The sequence below is a fragment of the Solea solea genome, chromosome 15 (genome assembly GCF_958295425.1).
Source record: "Solea solea chromosome 15, fSolSol10.1, whole genome shotgun sequence".
NCBI lineage: Eukaryota > Metazoa > Chordata > Actinopteri > Pleuronectiformes > Soleidae > Solea > Solea solea.
This window is the reverse complement of record NC_081148.1, coordinates 14,320,428-14,342,554: the sequence shown is the minus strand read 5'-3', so window position 1 is coordinate 14,342,554 and position 22,127 is coordinate 14,320,428. Positions and strand designations below refer to the sequence as shown.

General features: G+C 39.2%; 1 protein-coding gene across 10 annotated transcripts in view; it reads right to left on the bottom strand.

Moving 5' to 3' along the window:
• The window catches only part of lyst (lysosomal trafficking regulator), a 51,034-nt gene extending 29,782 nt beyond the window's left edge, over nucleotides 1–21,252 (bottom strand). For 7 of the 10 annotated variants that reach the window (XM_058651225.1, XM_058651231.1, XM_058651228.1 and 4 more), the window contains exons 1-6: nucleotides 20,123–20,253; nucleotides 19,773–20,034; nucleotides 10,238–10,329; nucleotides 7,332–7,530; nucleotides 4,471–4,561; nucleotides 1,461–3,573 (exon numbers count right to left, since the gene is read on the bottom strand). In XM_058651225.1, the coding sequence (XP_058507208.1) occupies nucleotides 1,461–3,573; nucleotides 4,471–4,561; nucleotides 7,332–7,530; nucleotides 10,238–10,329; nucleotides 19,773–19,862 (2,585 nt within the window). In that variant the 5' untranslated portion in view covers nucleotides 19,863–20,034; nucleotides 20,123–20,253. Of the gene's footprint in view, nucleotides 1–1,460; nucleotides 3,574–4,470; nucleotides 4,562–7,331; nucleotides 7,531–9,136; nucleotides 9,219–10,237; nucleotides 10,330–12,985; nucleotides 13,062–19,772; nucleotides 20,035–20,122; nucleotides 20,254–21,181 lie in introns of those variants that run through there. The other 3 variants (XM_058651226.1, XM_058651233.1, XM_058651234.1) reach the window with 3 other exon arrangements.
• Nucleotides 21,253–22,127: the final 875 nt, after the last annotated feature.

Below are 22,127 nucleotides of genomic sequence, written 5' to 3'. Positions count from 1 at the left end.
AAAAACAAATTCTGTCACATTCTGTAAAAGTAATCAAAATCTTAATCTTTTGTTGAGTTTGAAGGAAGGTTGAAGGAAGTGACTTAAAATATACTCATACTGCATAATAAGGATCAAAAAAGATGCCTATTTGAGGAAGTAAGCTGAAATCTTTCTAACCCTTTCTCTATACTTCCTCTGCTTTTTCAGAACATTTGCTCTTTTAATTAGTGTGCAAGTCCATCAGGATGATTTTTCATTAGTCTGTATATTTAGTGCTACAGAGTTCTGTGCAAGCAGTGCAAGATAATGGAAAGGCAAGAGAGACGTCAGATGTACAGCATTCAGAACAGAATATTAATTTTCTTTTATGTTGTCTTGCAACAACAAAATTTCAAGCTGCATACACCATATAAAATGCCATGTAGACTTAGTGGACCTACTGAATTTGGGTAAAAGTGGTATCATAAAATTCCCCATTTTTACATGGCAGCCTCAGACATGCGTAAAACAGCTAAAACATCTTTCAGCCGATGTAAATGTCCCTTTCTCAAGTTTATCTTTACAAAGCAAGCAGATATTCCTTTCAACACATCAACAAAGAATACATAAGGGTTCATAAGACTATATGTATTAATATATATATATGTAACTAGACCAGCAGATGGAGCTGTATGGTCTTGCTTGAATAGATTAGTAGAATACTGATCACATGTACAACTGTGAAATTAAGCTTCATTCTATATTTGATTTTGTCATGAAGTAAATATTGCAATTTGATTTGCCACTGCTTCAGTATGTCCTGAATTATTATGAATCATGAGGTACTTTGTTCATAAATCCTAAACAACTTTTACAGCAACATAAGGACCAACTAAAGATTCCAAAATATGTCCTTTTCATAGGTTCAGGTGAAAAATACCACAGCTAAATATGAAATTTGCAGTGAGCAGAAAAGCATACTCTGAATCTAATTAAGTAAACCTTTCAGCTGAGCTGCTAAAAGAACACCTCAAAGCATCCTCACTGGTCCTGTTTAAGGTCCATACTACCAATTCCAGGAAAGGAGCTACAGGACGAGCTTAACAGGCTGAATTAATTTGTGTGATCTATACAGAATAACACTGCAAACAACTTGTTCTTCCAGGCTACTGTACCTGTACCATTGTTACATTAACAGTCAACAATCCTCTATCTCTTACTCTGTCCACAAAGGTGTAATAAATTATTAATTAGCATCAATTTGCACTGACCTGGAAAGACAGATCTGATGACAAGCAAAGTTCAAGTGGTTCAGGTTTCTTACTCTGAACAGATAAACTATATTTGTATATTTTAAGTATAAGAAATACCCTCTATTCTTAAAACTACATCATGCATGCTCCAGCTTCTTTACTTCTTCTGTATCCCAGAATGAATAAAACTGCTAAAAAAACACAGATCAAAGAAAGGGACTGAAAAACAAACTGAAAACAGCTCACCTTGATTTGAGGAGGGCAGGTAATGTTTGCAAGTATGTGAGAAGTACTTCCACAGGCAGGCACTTTGTATGATAGCTGCAGACCTGAGTACAAACAGTGGAAACCCCCAGCTGTTGGGCATGGTGGGCTAGCTCTACTCCTCTTTGGAGAACAGGGTTGAAGATATGCGTGTAGAGCTGCCACTGCACTATAGCATTGCCCCGCAGGGTCAGGTAGCACACATGGCCAGCTATCTGTTGGCTCAGCTGCCAATCCTCACCAAACACAAGCTCTTGATAGGCCTCAAGAGCATCCCACTTCCACAGCATGTCCTCTGCCCCACCTCCGCTTGGCAGAATACCCTGGGAGCGGTAGCGCAGACTGGGAGGAACGGCTGAAGGTTCCCCATGCTGCAGTGTTTCTTCCAGGCCTGGCAACTGGCTGCTGTCTAGAGTGCAGATATTACAAGAGGCCAGTTTGGCTTTCTCTGAGGGCTGGCCTCCACCAAGCTGGTCTAGGATAAGTCTACTCAAGACACTGAGAACATGAGACTGGTAACTACGCAGACCAGGGGCTTGGAAAGCATGTAACAGGGGTCCTACAACTGAGCGAGGCTCCATACAGCAGCAGATTCCAACAGCCTGTACCCCAGCAAGTACCTGCAGTATAGCTGGTCCACTTGAGGATAGACGCTGCAAGAGCCGCAAGCACTGGTGAGAACAGGCAGCCAGGCAGCAGCAGCGCTCAGGGTAACGCACCACATCACCATCCGTCCCGTCCTTGCTGTCTCCGTCCTCTTCAAAGGGGTTGCGTCTAGCTGCCTGTTTGAAAGCAGAGACAGGCAACCCTGACAGATCTCTATGGTGATGCAAGAAGTGTGAGTATTCACAACGGCGATGACGCCGTCTGGCACATACGGACTGATGCAGCTGCTCTGATTTTGCTTTCTTGACAGCACTGATGATTTTGAAGACCCCTGCAATGAGACCTCGTAGTCTTTCTGAAGCCTCACCTCCTACTTCAGAATCCCTTGCCCTGCCAAGTCCCTCTAGCCGCAGCACTGTGGCCTCAAACAGCTCTAGGCCACGATGCTGGACAAATTCGTGGATGAGCTCCAGTGCTTGACTAAAGAAAAAGGGGTTGGGTGTGGAAGCCTGCAAGCAACCAAGCAGAACCTGTAGTACTCCCTCTAGAAGCTCTGGCAGCAGTAGTGCCCTGTGACGATAGCGTGAGAATGAAAAGTCATCCTGGACCTCCTGCAGGGTTTTCTTTGGCCGAGGTGCAAAGGGGTTTGTTTGTCTGTCCAAGCAGCTCCGAATTTTGAGTGTGGCTCGCAGCAGGTCTGTCAGACTGCGTCTCAGACTGTCTGGAAGGGTTTCACTCTGACTTATATCTACTGACATGAGGTGTAGGATGGTGCGTAGTAGCATCCTCTGGACCAGGGCAATGGGTTCTTCGGTCCAGCCTCCAGCAAGCTCCTCTGCCCCAGTTCCACCTCCACCACCTCCACCTCCACCTGGACAACAACAATCTCCAAACTCAGTTAGGATCTCAGTGAGTGTCGGAACAACACTGACCGCAAGGCCAGGGTTGTGGTTGATGTTCATGTCAAACTTACACACCTTCTCCAGTAGGGAAAGCAACACATGGCAGAGATCAAAGGGAGAGTTTTCCATGCGGTTAAATATTGATATTGCAGCTGGATCAGTCAGGGTTTCAGTGTCTGCTGTCTGGGACCCAGGGGCTCGGGGATGTGGGTATGGTGCACTCATGATTTCTGCTGTGGTGCTGGCGTTAGATGTGAACTGTGAGTACTCAGACCGATGATGCTGATAGCTTAACCTGATGGTGGAACCATGTGATCTTCGACTCCTTGCACCACTTGGTGCTGGGAGTGCTTTGTCTTCAGAGTTTGCTTCCGAATCCGAGGTAGAAACCTGGGACTTGCGTGCATCCTTGACAGAATACCTCTGTGCTGCTCTGTGTGACCTCCGTGACTTCCAGGTTCCACTGCTGACACAGGACCTCTTCCCAGAATTATGTTCATCTGGTGCAGCCTTCTGTCCTGCCTTGAGCGGGACAGCCTTCACCTCCCGGGTAAGGAATACCTCCAGTAGGGATGGCAGGATGAAATCTGTCCACACACAAACATTTGTCAGTTGTTTTCTAGACATAAAGACAGTACCAAAACGTAATTCAAGATCCTATTAGGTTTGGAGAGGGGTTAGGACTTCCAAAAGTCCGAAGCTCAGTTGCATGTCAATAGCAATGGCGTTCCTAGTTTATCTTCGGAGAGTAAATATTAATTAAAGTAAAAATGTCTAGGGTACATGTTAAAGAGGATCAGCAGTCCTGTACTAAATATCCGTGTCATCCTGAGGTCACAAGCATCTGCACTTTCATCTGCATTTCTTCTTCTCTTGTGTGACCATTTATGTTTCTACCACTAAGAATAATAAACCTGGATAATGAAATGATTAATAGTTTCATAGTTTGCAGTGTTAAGCAAATACCAAATAATACATGAACATCATTTGAAGAGCACATCCCAGGCAGCTTTTACAGCCAAAAGCAATTTGTTCTCACTTTCCACTGCTTTTACAAAGGACCAAATGCACAAGTAATTTAGTCTCTTCCACAGAGAAATGAACATGATATTTTGCATACTCATGTGACAACAGATGTAGATATACATTTTCTTGATGTGAAAAATAAATAAACATAAATAAATAACAGTTGGTGAGGGTGCCAGCATAGAAGTCAAGGAGGTAACAGCCTATTCTGCTTACCGTTTTTAGTGATTAGTCATATCAGGGGATCTTGGCATGTTTGCTGATATCCAATAGCATACTTCAATATCGGCCAACACTGTATAATATAATCTTAGAGAATGTAGTGCAAAATTCTATACTTAAAAGTATGTAAATTAAAATCATTAGTTTCAGACTATGAATAAGAAGCAGTCACATATCATTGCAACAGTGTGCAATATGACGAGCAAGTAAGCGAGTAAGTATTTGTGGGTACGCACCAGGGGCTTTTTCCTCCTGCACAGGGATCTTCCACACCAGTGGCAGTAGAGACAGCAGCAAAGTGAGCAGTTCCTCTCGACAGGTCAGCTCCTGAAAGGGTAGAAACACCACAGTGATGTTACCTAGAGAGTCTTCATCACCACTCTCTTTGCTCACACTCTCATGTCACATTAAGACACGCCCACCTAGACCCGCTCTTGTCCTTATTCAAAATTGATTGAAGATTATTCTTTTGGGGTTTTACCACTTCCTCTAAAGATTGCATCTTTTTGTTTAGGCCTTATTTTTTTATTTATGTGGATTTTAATAAATAGTAAAGTTAGCATTCAGTGCAAAGTGTGTAACAGAACAATGTAGCACCTAAATGACAACCTTACTTCCGAGACCCAGGGGATCTATTCAAGACATTTCTCACAGCAGAGAGAGAACCAATTTCTTCATGTGTTAATTAAAAACAACCAACCTGCTCCTTCATGTGTGAATTAAATAGTCATTAGCTTGCTGGTTATGGTTTAATTACTTCCACAAAATAATCATTTAGCTGTCCAAAGTCTTATTACTGGTTCATTTCTGTCTGTTTTTAGCTACAGCTAAAAATTCTGCAGCAAAGTTTTTGCCATTTGAACTATTCAGCTGTTTGTATATAAGGATGTCAATAGCTTGACACTTACTACTTGGTCAGTAATAAATTGTATTTTAAACATGCCTGTAGGAATACTATTGTGTGTAACTCTAAGTAAAATCTAGGTCACAAGACAAGATTCTGAACCCAATAATCCACTTGCCAATAGGTTTTTTGAAGGACAATTTGCCAGAACTCACAAAACCTGTTGATTGGCAGTCACTTATGATTAAATATGTAAAGACCAGGCTCACAGAGACCTGCCAGCATCTCCAAAATGCATCACAGATCTAATTTCTAGCAGGTTGGAAATGTGATCTGAGTCTGCAACAACTCATGCCACCCCAACCAACCAGGATGGGGTAAAGGCAGAACATTAACACAACAGCATTTCATCAAAGAGAGAAATAATTCTTGTTGAGCCAAAAAGTGCCTTTGTAACTTCTCCTGTGTGTTTTAGTGATGAGACATTTTAGTCAGCAGCTCCTCCTGGTGAAAGATTGTGTAATGTGTCTCCCAGTGGCCACTCACTCATATATTGTGAACAGAGTTGTTAATGATTTACCATTAGCCAATTAAGAATTTAAACAAAGAAGAATAAGTGTTTTTGTATAACTTGTAATTATACAAACATGTTTAAAGAAAATGCAAAAAGTTTGCAACCCTAACTGTGAACCCGCAGCGACTGCAAAGCCTCCAGATCACATGACAACACATCTTCTAGTGTGGGATACACCGTGATCCTTCAACTCTAAAAGTTATCCCGTGTCAAGAGTATTGCTATAATTTTTCACTGTAAAGAAATGTTTCATGGAAAAGGTTTAGAACTACAGTAGTAGATAGAGACTGAGCGGCACATGATGTGATAATGTGATGTGAAGATTCTAACACAAAATACTTTTTTTTACTATATTGTACATACAAAACTTTTATATAGCACAAATAATTAATTTATAAAATGTCTGATTTCCCCTGTCACAATAGACGACTCCATTCAGGTCACATCTGACGCACAAGGCTGCAGCATGTGATAGCACACTTACACATTAATGCATTCTGATGAAGGGGAAAATAAAACAAGCATGTGTGAAGCCGGCTAACAATACAAGGCCACTGAGACACGCAGAGTCACATTCATATTATGTTGCATTCCATAATGCTACTGCAAGTACTACTAACATTTTAAGACACAGGTGGTCAAAAAACGACTGCACTAACGATCATAGCTTTCTCTTTGAAGTCACAAAATGGTCATTACATTATTCCTGAGGAAATTATGGCCGATGGATTTCTTGTCCACATGCTGTGATATTATCATTATTTTTTATTATCAATCCATCTCAACTGGCTTGACACACTTTAGCTCTCAATGGTTTAGCCTGTTTACCAATAACTTTGCAGCTTGAAGCCATTACACAGTTTTTATGTAGTCAGAACTATGACTCATCAGCAACAACGTATCTATTGCATGGAAGTGATGAGGAGCAATGCCAAACCCCAACACTGAGAAGTCATGATGCTTTCAACTTTGTGCTTGTTTCACAATGAATGTGTTAAATTGCTCTACTTTTCATGTCAATCGCGAAAGAACTATGATTCACTCTGGATACAGGAATGTGTTACTTTACCTGGAAACACACAAGGATCAGTTCCTTGAGTAAAGCAAATGTACACTACTTTGAAAAAAGCACTACTAATAAATCTTTGCATTGACAGTGAAATTGATTTGTTTATCAGCAACAACACCCTGCATGCAGCAGCATCAGCACAATATTTTGCAGTCAGGTAATAAAAACTGTAGAGCTTATTTCCTCTTGCAAGAAGAGACACCCTGCAAAATGAAGCAACAACAGCCTCAGAAGTGGATAGGGAGGCCAAGGACATAAACAACACTACCTGCAATTTCCACAGCAGGTTACACATGCTTGCTGTGCTGTTACTTAACAGTTGCATTTAAAAGGTTAGTTATGCGAGTTTGATTAATTATGCAAGTAAAATCAGTGTCCCATAGTTCAGTGTGGATATTACTCGGTTCAGGTTTTTTGGTTCTCAGTTTAGCTACCTCTTCCAGAGTAACAGGGACATGCATAAAGTTGCCATTTCTACTGTAAATATTAATTTGTGAGACTTGTTTTTGCTAAAATGTTAAAGAAATTCTGGAACCAAAATTTAAATGCACATATTGTGTGATGTGGTTCTAACAGACAGGATGGATAAATGCTATAAACTTTTCCTTACCTGGTCAATGATCGAGTCCAACGTGCTGAGCAGCAGGAAGCCCCGTCCCCTGACCAGGTACTCCCCCAATGCCACCATGTGACTCTCCTCCTCATCTTCCTCTCGAGCCTCTGCTCGCTGAGCCACTGCACTGCATAGTTGATGTACATCAGTCAGGAACTCCCTTGCCAGTGTGTTACTGGCCCCACTCATGTCTGAGCTACAAAAGACAACATAAAGCATCACAATCAAATCGTTCACACCATAGTACACACTCAAAATAAGCAAAAAAAACACACAATTTCTGGATAGCAGTATGATGGGGTGGAGTGGGTCAGTATTTAAGACCTGTACCCTGTGTGTGAAAGACATCATGGTCGCAATGGTCGCAAGTTCGACTCCACCCCTGGCTGATTGTACTCAATTCCACTGTAAGTCGCTTTGGATAAAAGCGTCTGCTAAATGACATGTTATGTAATGTTAAATTCTATACTATAGACAGATTTTGATTAGCATCTGTATGTACCTAACACAAACCATGACCCGCTCTGTGAGCAGCAGCTCCACTGACTGTGCCAGGCTGTGATGGAAGTGAGCTGCATATGGAAAGTGGCAGCCTGAGACATGTTTCAATCAGATGTTTTGTTTAGAATCAAGATTACTGGGTCATGGGTAACAAAAACACACCTCACACGCCCACCATGTGCATTTGATCTGTTCCCACCTGGAGACACTGACCAGGATATGATGCAAACATGATAATTGTTCCAACACAATGAAAACAAAACCACACTGATATTTACTGTTAAGTTATTGTAATTTAGCCCTGTTTTTATTTATTATGTGAATTTGCTCTGTGTTTAGTTATATTTAAAGTATTAATAAAGGCTATCTTAGTATTTACATTGCCATAGAAAAAAAAAAAGAAGCTATTTTAGGAGGAAGAATTACTGAGATAACTTCAGAGTCTCACATAAAACATAAATGTATTAAGACTTCAGAAGTACCAGATACAACTATACCACATAGCTTGTAGCTTATGTTGACACTACAATTGTCCAGTATCAAGTATCACTAAAATACAAATAATATTTATCATAAAACTTGTACATAAATTATTGTTTGGAGACAATCACACTTAGGTTCGTCATAGATGACACACAATGTGGCAAAGCAGTGTTTTAATCAATACGTTAGGATCAGTTCAAAGGAAATGCCTGCATGCATACCACCATAACCGAGTGAGTACTACAACATAAGTACAGTTAGATGAAAGAAAGACAGGGGCCTTAACCATTTCCGGTCACTCCCTCAAAAAGCCTACGCTCATTATGCTGTAGGGCTAAACAATTAGGTTGTTCCAACAGTCTCCATTTCAACAAGCAAAACTAGTGCATGTCAGATACAGTATATGTTGCTGAAAGGTTAACAAAGACTTGTGCCATGAATGAAGAGTATACACAGAGTGCCTTCATGCTAGCCTGCTCACGTCTTCCAGACGTTCCTCTCAACAACAATCATACTTTGCACCTACATCATACAAGAAACACAAACAAACACACCCTGAACAGGAAAATTCTGACAACACAGCAAACAAAAAAACTTGACAACATAAATTTAAGACACACTCTAGGACTGAGCCATTGGAAACTCCATGAGACAGTAACCAAATAAGAGTGTTCACTTTTAGTTTAGATGTTTTGGCTCAAACCATCTAAAATACAACGATAATATAAGAAGACAAGAAGCATGGAGATAACAAAATCTACACTAATACTCTGACCGCAAAGGACCAAACAAAAGGACCAGGATTATTATCGTCTTACCAAATGTTGCTGGGCCAAAAAGTTCCCTTCCAGTCATCTTGTTTTTGCTCTAAGTCTGACTGTAGCCCTGCTGGCTGTATCTCCATACCTCCTCACACCACTGCTCACTGAATTTTCTGTTCTGCAGCACAAATTCCATTAAATTGGAATTAAAATGGAAGCCTTCCAGATTCGCAGCAGATCAGCGTATCACATGAAAGCATGTGATGTCACATGGCAAGAGGACTGGCCTTGGGAATACTGACAAGCCCCCAGGCCCCTGCAAGACCTCCATGATCAACCATCCTTCACAATAACTGGCTTTGTGTTCCCAACTACAACAACTGTTTAAGGATTGTTTTCAATAAGGTCGACTAGCAACAACTTGTATGCTCTTAACATATGTATGGGCTGTAAAACCAACTCATCGCCATTATATTCTGATATCTAATTTAGACCACAAGGATTTCCAAAAAATATTTGGCTTAAAGTATGTAAAATGATTTCCACTCTTTTTAAAACTTTTTTTTTAAAGATATTTTAACAACATTAGGACTTTAATCATAATCCTGCTGCACGAATGTCTGCTCTATAGATATATGATGGAACTATATGCACTTCCATCCTCCCAGCTGTGTTACCATAACCACAAGACAGTGTACAGTTGGACAGTGATTAAAGACTTGTAAACATGTTTTCCCTGATATCTTCCTGTTGCAAAATCAGGGAATCTCATTTCTGCAGAAATCACACTCTATTTGTGTTTGTGTCTGAGGTCAATTAATGTGACAGATAACATTTAAATGTGGTCTGGCTTAGTGTACGGTTTATAAAAGTGTCAGTGGTTAGAATTGTATCATGGAGGTAAAATGGATATGCAGTTGTCGAGGTTACTGACAAATAGTCAGCACTAATTGCGCCTGTGTCGCTCTGTAAACCACTCACTCCCTCCACCAGAGACCATAGAGAAAATCAATCTCTGTGGTCATCCTCTTTTTTCTCCTGCCCGAAAGCTCCATCTTCAACATCCTTTGTCACTTAATCACTATTCCTCCTGTGCACATTAGAGACAATAATAGTGTAATACAACTCTGGCTGGTGACAGATCTAAATAAGACCTACCAGAATTTCAGTGCATCTTTGGTGCTGTGGCTGGGATGATGCTGCACATAGTGGAAGAGGCACAGGAAATTCTCCAGACTCTGAAGACTGACCTGATAAGAGACAGAGATATACTGATTAGACACAAGGAGCAACACGATTCAAACACAGGCTTTTAGTTGCAGTAACAGAAAGACAAAATTGATACACAGAACAAGCATTATCATTATCAAAACAACGTACATCATTGTTATGCGTATATACAGTTATTTTGAAAGTGATGGAATGGATTTGAAAGAATGCAGTCCAGAGAAGTAACAACTAATTTTCTTTTTCTTTTAAATTAAATTGTTATCTTTGAGCAAAGAGTCCCCAAAGTCATATTCAAAGACTTAAAAAGTCCTGGAGAACAGCACAGCATTTCAGGTTTTTAAAATCATAACCAGAAATAAACTGAGAGTGCAAACTGTCTGAGGAAACACAGAGCACGTAGAAATTAAATCAGCTTTGTCACAGCACTGCAGTTAGTGCCTCTCTCAGGACTTAAACAGCAAGACAAGCCATACGACTGCTTTTAACTACATTAGTGCTTCCAGGGTGTTAATACCGTCACGGCAGACATGGGATCTTCTAGGCCAACGTCTGGCCGTCGTTTACAACTCACACGAGCTGGCTTTATGCCTCTGCTAATCTGACACCACTGACTGGGTTTATTCAGGCAACACCGATCCCTGGCTGAATGTCACAGCACTGAGTGTCTAGGGTCACAAAGCCAAAGGATAGACATCACACAGTGCCAGTCACATTACGCACTGACGTCTGACTTGCAATTATACTGTCAGGATGGGGAAAACAATGACATGTAAAGCCGCATGTTAAAATTGTATTGGGAATTAATACAAATTAAAAAAACAAACTAATATTTTCATTTGAAACCACAAAGAAATTACTGTGTTTTACACCGTGTGTATTATGTACTTAAAAAAAACCTGTATACAAAGTATAGGATAAACATTTCAACATTAAAACATGAATGGATTTTGGAAAACAGCAAGTCAACAATTATGTTATGTTTTAATGCTCAATGGCATCTTTCCACAAGTGGAACGATCACTGTTGTTATCTGGCATGAACTGACTTTTGTCACATTTTAACAATACATGCTTCAGGTCGTCTGTAAAATAAAAATGTACAAAATACTGCATATATTCCGATGGGAAGATAAAAAAAATAATTGTCTCTCTGCGTAAGCTGTCAGATAAACAAGTTGAGCAGTTAGCAGCTTGACTTGGCTACACTCAGAAATTTTCTTTTAATATGAATTTACTTCAGTCAGTATTTTCCCAGGTTTTAATTACCTGCTCTGCATGTTTTCAAGATGAGAAGACCTCTGTGAATAATTATGCTATTAATAAATCTAACAACCTCCTGAATGATAAACACTGATGGAATCTTAACTAGTAGACGCTGACTTCTTTGTTGGCAATAGCAGTAAAAAAAAAAACACCTTGATCACATACTACATCACAAAGTCACCAAACACTTTTTGATTTATTTTCTGAGAGACACCAAGTGGCAATAAAATAAAGGATCCCTGTGGAGGTTTGGCTCATCAAACATAAAAACACTGATAATATGATTTCATGCTGTCCTTCTGGTTAACAACCAGTGGCTGTAGTAACCAAACAAGGATGTGAACAATGCAGGATTCAAAATATCCATCACATCCGTTTTTCTCATGTTTTATGAGTCAAGTCAAGTCAACTTTATTTCTAGAGCACTTAAAAACAACCAGGGTTGACCAAAGTGCATTACAGAGTTAAAGGCAGAGCAACTAGGTATAAAACATCAAATCAATAAAAACATAAAAGTAAAACAGTAAATTAGTAACATAATAAAAGTAAAAAAAACTACATAGAAGTGTCCAAGTTGACTATTCTTATCCTGAAGTGAAGGCCAAGGAGAAGAGGTTGGTCTTTAAAATTGATTTAAAATGTTCAATGTTGGGGGCGGATTTAATTTCCATGTTCAAGTTCAGAGAGGTAAGATGGTGCCAAACCATTAAGAGCTTTAAACACCAACAATAACATTTTAAAATCAATCCTAAAATGCCAGTGGAGGGAGCGCAACACAGGTATGACGTGGTCTCTTTTCTTTTTCTCTGTCAAAAATGAGGAAGGAACCATAGATCATATGAAGCACACAATAATTAGTTTGCACCCTTTGGTTTCCTACAAAGACAAAAATGAGGATAGAGTCCACTTCACACCACACAAATAATTTAGATGCATGGACACATGTTCGTCTATTCACACTATCTGTTGAATCCCAGACCATAGAGAAAAGTGATTGATCTATTTCACATTACCTTAAGGAGTAAATATAGTATCAATTACGGTTATAGTGTGTTTAGTCTAGTGTACATGCTCTACAATAGCAATGAGTGCCTATGCATATGTGTGAAAGTGATTTTCACACTGTATGTGTCAAGTACACTGTAGATATTCAGGTACCTAATGTTTTGTCACACTTGGCATTTTGCTACCAACAAGACCAGGACGTTTCTGTCACAGCAAAAGCGAGCTTGCGGTGAGTCAACTTCCTTGCTTAACTGTCAAAGCAAGTTTCTTTCTATTACACAACATTAAAAGAGATACAAAATAATAAAATAGTGATTAAAATGCAACTTTAAAAAATGCAAAGACTTATGCTAAGCACCCTGAAATCTAAAGTTCCAGGTGATGCCCATGCAGACTGGACCACACTCACCAAAGTCAACGAGAGGCAGAGAGGATGACACTTCAACACTGGAGGTAACAACCCACCCAAGCAGAGAAGGGATGGGTGGGTGGGGGTCACTGCATATCAGGGGGCTGGACAACATCACACACAGGAGACGGGAAAGGGAAGAAAAAGAAATGAATGGCTGATGAGAGGACAGGAGAGGACAGGAGTAAAACAATGAAAGCTGACAATAACATAAAAGGTGAAATAAATAAATGCAGCTAAGAGCAAAGATAAACAGAGGGAGCGACTGGCAGAAAATCAAAGCTTCAGGGTTGCCAAAACAGTGATTAGATTAATTAATAAGCCCTGGGGCTGCGCTGGAGGTGTGCACTCACTCACTCACTTAAAATCAATCCACCCAAATTATTATCTACAATTTGGGTTTGTCCTTGTGTTATCAGCATACCTGTTATGGGCACATCATTTTTCGTGCAGGAAAGGGAAACTGAGTGATGTGTGATAACACTAATTTGATAGCAACTGAGGTGTTTTTTCCTCAGAGGGTCTAATCTAATATTACAATGCACTCAGCGCAAAGCAGACCGGTGATTTGAGAGCGACACTGCTAATACCAATTAATTCAGGAAAACTCATTTGAAAAAAACAACACTATGACTTGTCCTCTGCAGCATTAAACCCTACCATATAGTGGTAATTTGAGATGTTGACACATTGAGTATTTTTTGAGGCTTGTTGCTCATATGCCGAGATGTTTATCCATCCTTTTGCATTTTAATTACAACTTGAAATTTATTGGAAGAATAAGTTATTGACCAATGGGGATTGGCTAGGACAGAAAGATATGCAAAAACAAAACAGTAGTAGTAGTAGTAGAAGAAAGTAGTAGCAATAGTATTCGGATACATTTTCCGAGGTCATGGTCATTTTTGCAATTCATTTACTCTTTCAGATGGCAGGTTAGGACTGCACATAATATATAAAGGTATACAAAAAAGGAGCTATTGCTGTTGCAAAGGCTGAGGGAAAAAAAAAAAAAGCTTGACTATATTGCAAGTGAACATGTCGCTCAGTTTGTCTGCACAATGCATGAGAATTACAGTCGGACTCGGTGACATGCAATAACATAGTTATATTTGAGAAAAATCTGTATCTGTATCATTATCTGTATCATTAGCTTTATCTCCCAGCCAGAGCTGTGACCTGTCTTAATCCAACATGGCCATCATGCGAGGCTTAGTCATGGGAGTCTGGTGACTGAGTCACCCATGCTGGTACAGACGTTCCTCTCAAGCTCTGTTTGGATAATTGAGTCGACTACAACTTGGAAGAAGCAGTGATAGCGATGTGATCCTGTCCTCGTGAGAGAGGACACAGGGCATTGGTTACGCAATGTTTTTTCCTGTTTGAGATCCCCACTGATCTAATTTGACATTTGGGTTATGAGGATCATGAGGAGCCCCTAACGTTCTGCATTTGCTCACAGCCGTCGAGTCAGAGAGCAAAGCCGCTTCACACAACACCACAAACAACTTTCTTCCCTATTAACACACACAACCAAAATGTCAGGAGGCTAAAATGAAAAGGCATGTGTGTGATTGTGTCAGATTCATACTGTCACAAGCAGTGACCTTTATTCAGGCGTAGCCGCTGTGCAGGAAATGAAAATGTGTTGATCTCTGCTTTGTTGTTTTTATTACAGGGAGATAGCATAGACGCTGGTGTTGGTCAAAATTACACTCCAGAATGCCTGCTCTGGCCTCGCTCCTCCCCCCGTGGCCTTAGACTGACTTTTTGAAGGCAGATATCTGACTTAATAAAGTGCCACTGGGTGGAAAAAGCTGAGGCAGAGCAATGGTTGACTAGAGAGAGAGATGAATAATTCATCCATTCAGCCAAGCGTTTAGAACGGCCCAGGAGAGCAGAGCCAGTAAGAGTAAGTTTGAAAACAAGAGTAGAACAATAAATGCAGATGTGAAACTTGTCCTGTGGTCAACCAGCTATAAGCACAGACAGCCATGTAACTCAAGAGGAATTGGTAAACAATGCCAAAAAAGTCCCACCAAAAACCAACATTACTAACAACCTGTGGTCAGATTAGTTTGATGTTCACGAGACAATTGTAACTCTGGTTTCCACAGCCCAAAGCATGCAGATTTCACACATTGGTAGACATCAACTGGTTTGAGTAAGCAGTTTTTGAAAGCTTTTAGCTTTACCTCAAACCTCCGGCTTCACACGAGGTTAGGTAACACAAACCCTGAAAACATGACAGCTGAGAAATAGCCATCAACTCCACAAAAAGGCACTAAGAGGGTCCTGATTCCTTACAGTGAAGAACGATAATGCACTGTAATGCATGCCCATTATTTCTTTAGTGTGAACCAATCCTGCCTCTAGCTTTTACATAATAACACTAATCTAACCCTAACCCCAGGTCTAAAAGTTTGAGATACATTTACTCATATCATAGCAGACCACACGAGTGACTGTAGTTTTAATAAAGTGTAGGTGGATGATTTCTCTCTTTTACTTTTGCTGTACTATAACAGAGGGCAATTAAAGCACCAATTACTTTTTCCCATTTTACAGTTGCAAAGATGTAGATTATGATCCGTGCACATTATACAGTAGATAATTGCTTGAGAGTGCTTGAAAAGTTTAACAAATGAAATTACAGCTGAACGCAAGAAAAGACTGCACAAGATATTGTCTCTGATGATGTATAATGTATTCAAGGAGGTAATGTGCATAGTGCAGCTTTTACCAAAATATCAGAACCGCATTGTAGGAAACTAAATGCAAAGGCCTAAATTAGAGTTAGAATTGGTCTGAAATTCGAATTACCTGATTTTAAAGTGATATAAGGTGAAGGAGCCACTGAAGACCTACTATCTTGATATCTTGAGCTCTTGGAGACAGAAAGACAAAAAAAGTGAAGTCCTCTAAACTCCTCACTTTGGTGTTTGAAACATCCTGTTAGCTCACAATGAAACTGAAACAGTCCAGAGGAAACTATTGTGATTGGCTCCTCACCAGGGTACCACACTCTGCTCATCGAGAGACAGCAGTTTTGAAAAAGTTTCTTTCTTTGACCCCAAAAAATGTATGTCTTCATGGCATTTCTGCTTTCTCAGAAAAGTGTAATTTAAGGTTGACAAAAAACAGAAAACAGGAAGACTAAGGTCAAACATGAGGCCAAGATTAGTCTCTAACAAATAAGCAACTATGGATGAACAACAGATGAAATGGAAGCTCTTACCATATAATGCAAAAATTAAATGAGGTACTTTGTTATGTTTTGATTGAGAGACTCCTCATACTGACTGTGCATTTAACTTTAATTTTACTGTTATATATAATATTAAAGTGCAAATTCATCCTGTTTTTGTTGTGATTTACATTATTGCTTTGTTTGGTTTGATATGGTTTGGAATGGTCAGCCCCGTGTCAGGCTTGCATTTCGACTAAGTACAGTACCTTTACTTGTTAAGCGGGGTGTGGGCTGTATACGATGGCTGTGTCACTGAGTTACATAGCGTGACGTTGTATCGGTGCAATAACAACAAATTATGACATTGAACACAACACAATTTGTGGCTGTGTGTCTCAACAAGACATCAAGCTTTGAATAAGAATAGAAAGCTATTATAAGCTAAAGCTAAAACATTTCTAATACAGTATTTTGCACCAAAGCGAACAATGTCACTCGATGGAATCACGGCCTATGTGTTCTCTGTGCTTTGAATTGAATTCCTTCTTGATGGATGACGCAGCTACACAGAGAGCAAGCAAAATTTCCCCAAAACAACAAAAAAAGTCAATCATATTGTATCGTACCATATCATATAATCACTTTGTTGAACTGTTTGCTGTGCTCAATGACTTTAAGATGTAGATTAGTGTAAATATACATGATTTGTACATTCTCTGTCTGGTGTATATCATTACAGTTTATATACACAGTGATAAGACTGACAGAGTAAGGAGAAATGCAGACAGTGGAGCAGTATCATTGACATTGTGTGTCCCCATCAGATTCAATCAGGAGGGAGAGCAAACTGAAGAGCACAGATGTGCTCACTTAACCCTCTATCTGCATCTTCTCACACACACACACACACACACACACACACACACTCACGACAAGTGGAGAAGCAAACACAGCCGTCCCAAGGCACTGTCACAACAAAAAGTGACATAAAAAAGTTACCATTAATAGAAAGGCAGAGTCACCTTGCTGCAGCCCAAGCATCGATATCACCATGACAACTGAGAAGCCAGCAGCATTTCGACAGCCAACATCCTTACGTGCACCACCATGATTAACAAAGCAATGAATGAACCACCACAGACATGACAACTACAGAGGAAGGAAACATTATTTCCAAGACAAGAACCCTCCTGGCTTTCTAAATTTAAGAATTACACAGGCCTGTCTTTAAAGGATAACTCACATGGGATAAATTATTTTGTATGTGTGTTTGTATGTGTACTTGTATTTGTTACCTCTTTAGGATCTTTTCTGGAATAAACACTGACCTTGTCAGGACCAGTTGTCCTTATGGAGACAGAACCTGGTCCTAATAACACAAAATCTAATTTCTGAGGCTCTGGTTAAGTTTAGGGCTGTTAACTGTGTTTGGGTTAAGGTTAAGCATTAACTAGTTATGGTGAAGGTTATGGATAGGGATAACACTTAGTTTAGGCTGTATTCTAAAAGCACCCATGTGAGTGTGTGTGTGTGTTTTAGTTACACTGAACAGTATACAAACAAAATGTACTTCAGGAGCCTAATAACCCACATTTGCCCTCATCAATATGTAAATGTATGCAGCACGGCACACTGAAAGCTAATGCACCATGATTACAAGTCTCTATTGTACTAGTTGCACGTATAAATGAAAATAAATCTGTTACATCTGCAGGTTTATTTGTAGTTACTGCACACAGTTCATGTTATTGCTGAAGACATTAACTGGTTATGGCTAACACATTGTTTAGGCTGTCCAAAAGACTGGAAGTCAATAATAAGAGTCCTTCAAAGGATAGCGCCACAAAACTGTGTGTGTGTATCGCTCTTAAGCCTGGGGTGTGATCTTAATCCATGTCTCGTGATCTGGCTGCATTCTCTGAAGGCAGGATGGGAGTGAAATGTAATGCAGTGGCCTGACAGAGATTTTGAAAACCACTGTCACTTACTCCTGTGATATACTGACACAACACAAAACTGAACAAAATGAACAATCTGTGGTTAACGCCTGCCTCCACCTAAAGTGACTCACCTCCGATGCTACTGCTGCTCAGCTGTGAGTTAGATTTCTGGCTAAAAACATTACGCCAAGGATCTTCAGGATGCTGAGGACGATTCCTTTCATGTTCTATCCAACATAGCACTTTTTCTTTCATTTATTTTTACTTCTTAGGTCAAACACAATCACAGAACAACCTCTTCTACTGAATGACTCACCACCCTGTGGTTACCCCACTCATACAATTACACATAATTCTACATATGCAATACAAAATAAGTGAACAAAACACAATATTCAACTGTCTTACAGATTTGTTTTACACAAATACCATCTGGACTCTGTTTTAGTCAAACTGAACCAAAACATGTTAACATTGGTGTGTTGTTCCAACTGTATAAACTGTAAATTGCTCTACCAACAGGCTCCAAAAGTATGTGGGTCAGCAAAGACAGAAAACTAATGAATGCAGCTTCAATGACAAGGAGCAGACTAAAGGATTGAATTTAAACAATGCTTGCTATTGTTGGATGACGTGACCTTTTATTCAGCATAGAATCGAGCAAATCTGATAACAACACCAAAACATCACAACAGTTTTGACTCAATGAGGACTAAATATTTGAACTGAAATTCTTAAAAGTCAGGCAAAGACAAAAACAATTGTATCATAGTGCGCAAAATGAACTGACCGAGTATTTTATCGACTTAACTACTCAGAATTATTATCTGCTCCACACTGCTCAAAATCACTGGATTAGATACTAAAAATTAAGATCTGATGAAAAAAAAAATGTATATTATATAACTGTTTTACTGAGCACATGCTGTAAAGAGAGACATGCAAACTCATATGACCAGTTTGTAAGTGAGATGTGCTCAAATCTGTCACACTGCTGATTCATATTACAGGCTATTTATTTCTTCTTCTATGGAAGCACAGTGTTTAGTTGTTATCTGTATTTATTTTGTGTTTTTTTTAATGACTCATTAATGGCTAAGTAACAAATGCATCATCATAACATTAGGTGGATTTCCATCAGCATGTCTTTATGCAAAATATCTTTAAATAACGGTTTTTGCAATGTAAACAGAGTCAAATGAATTATGGGTTGATGTTTACAAATAACAACTGAAATGTCACTTTAGTTTCTGCATTGCACAAAAAACATTGGATAAGAGGTGAAGTAGAAGAGAGTGCTTGTTTTGTTGCACTATGCTGTCTCACCATTAGCTAATTCGTACACATTGGTCCTTTAACATCAGTGGATGGAAACCAACATAGATGCACAATTTATTTTTTCGGAATTGTTGAAAATGTCTTGATACATTTAACAAGTTTTAATGGAAACCAGGTGCGTGTTATTATCATCTTAACTTGTTTAAAGATGCAAGGCTGTATCTGGTATACACAGGGCTGTAATAAAAGGTGCAGACAAGAAGTCTAACACATCTCCAGGACCACCACCTTTTAGTCCTGGAAATGAAAAAAGGAAGGAAAGCCAGAGAAAAAGCCCCGAGTTTCGTGAGTGCCCATCCCATCCATCAAGTTTGCTTACCTGCAGATCCGCTCCCTGCAGCCTACAGTCCATATACTTTTCCCACGCATATGACAGATCAGTCTGTTGTACACTGGCCATTGCGTTCATGCCTCCAAGTGCCACAGCAGTCAGGCCGGGGGCAGGAGTGACTCAATCCTGCCAGAGGTTTCCGTCCTGGTCCTGCAGGTGACTGGAAGTGACCTGGACAGAAGCAGCAACTGTTCTCCTGAATCTTTCATAGCAGCCTCATGATTCACTGCGCAGCTCTGCCACTGTTTCTCTGGAGGAAAACACAGTGTCAATGGTTAGCAAAACAGAGTCAGCTGACATAAACACTCAAGCATTTATCCGCACACACAGATACTGACAGCTGGATGTGACGCATTTGAACCTGAATTAAACACGGACTTCGGCCGGACGATATCGGCACAATTTAGCATTACTGCAATAAAACGAACTCAAACAACACACTCGGCTAGCTGGCTAGCTATGTAGCTGACATAAAGTGCGTCAATGCATCAGGTACGCAAAATCATCTCATTTCCGGTACACGACTTTGGTTTTCAGAGTAAGACTAACTCATATGTACCTAAACAAAATTTACAACGGTAGATTCTTGTCTCACTAAACCCAGCCGCATATTTTAAATCAGCTTGTTTCTGAATTTAACAACGTAAGCTTGCGATTTTTCTTACATGGCCATACATTTAAGGAATTTTAACTACGTAATCATATTTTTTATTTTATTTAAAATTCATTTAATTAAATACTTTATATAAAATGCGTTTGATACAAGTATTCAACCCTACTTTAATAACAAACATCATTGTATATTCTTCATTAACTAACTAAAAAAAAAATATTTATATAAAAAAAATAAAAAAATAAAAATATTAAATTGACAACTATAGTCAACATTAGGAAGACTGGAGTGTGATGCGTTTAAGAATAATGCTACATAAATACCACAATATAACAGTGTAGTCAAAAATGTTTACTCATCTTTTGGTACTTAAGTGTATTAAGGAACCTTTTATTTTGAAAGTTCCAATCGATCGTCGGGTTCATTATTTAAGCTACCTTGACCACGACGGCTATAACCAAGAAAGCTCGATATATTACAACAAAATGTTTGCATACATGTCACATTAGCCTCAAATTCGCTATAACTCTCAATTAAAACCTGTTTCAATTAACAAACCTGACATTACAGTGTTCCGGCTCTTTCGTAGCTGTAAATTGACTGTAGTTACTGGGTATGGCAGCTGTCAAGACAGTGCAACAGATACAAACGACACGTCGTAAACGCTGTCTACCAAAATAAGCTGTTGGTCCGGCAGCACAAACGTCTTCTTTTAACTCATAATATCAAGTTTCTCGCGGGAAAAAAATTAATTAATTAAAAAATAAATATATTTCATACACACCTTCGTTTCCCATAAATTAAACGCAGCAAACGTTAGCCTCCTTCCAGCAGAGGGCTTTAGGTGTGTTTTAGCCCTCAGCCTCGACTGCAAGGCAGCAACAGTACCGCCCCTTTCTTTGCCTGCTGCTCCACAGAAGCTCAGCCGAAAAAATACGTATTTACATATGTATAGTGTACACATCTATGCCACTGTTAAACCATTATCACATTTAATGTTGACTTACAAGCAAAAAAAACAAGTTATATAACTTTGAGTAGTTCAAAAGAATTGAGTTGATAATCGATAATAGAAAAGATTGATATCACGATTTTGTTGTATCACGATAAATAGCATGCACAATAAGTTGACTGGTAAATTTCCATCATTGAGACAATCATATTGGGGAAAATGTGTTAATATTTAATGTGAGTGACTTCACCAACATATAGTCCTATAGATTTATTCTTTAGCCACAAGGGGGAGCCTGTATCGCTCCAGTCACTCCAGGACCTGATGACTTTACTGATTCTGTTTAATTAATACTCTTGTTTTGCACAAAAGAATGTTCACACAAATGATGTAACCTTGGAAACATGTTGTTTTTTCAACATTATGAAATTTCCTAACATTTTTTAATTACAATCATGCTTATTTCTGCATATTTTCTGATATTCTACAGATAACAGCCAAATGAAGGTAATTGGACAGAAATGATCAATTACTGCAATAATATCATTAATCAGTAATCTCAATTATTTTGCTCAGTATAACCAAGCTATGGACTTTTCATATCACCCCTAAATACTGCTTTGGTGAGTGTTTTTTTCTCTCAAGTGTTGGCATTTTATTCAAATACAAAATAGATTCTTAAAAAATAAATGCATGTTAATTTCTCTAAATCTCTTGTGTTTCTCTGTTCTTAAACTGCTGCGACATGTGAATGTCCCCAGTGTGGGATCAATAAAGT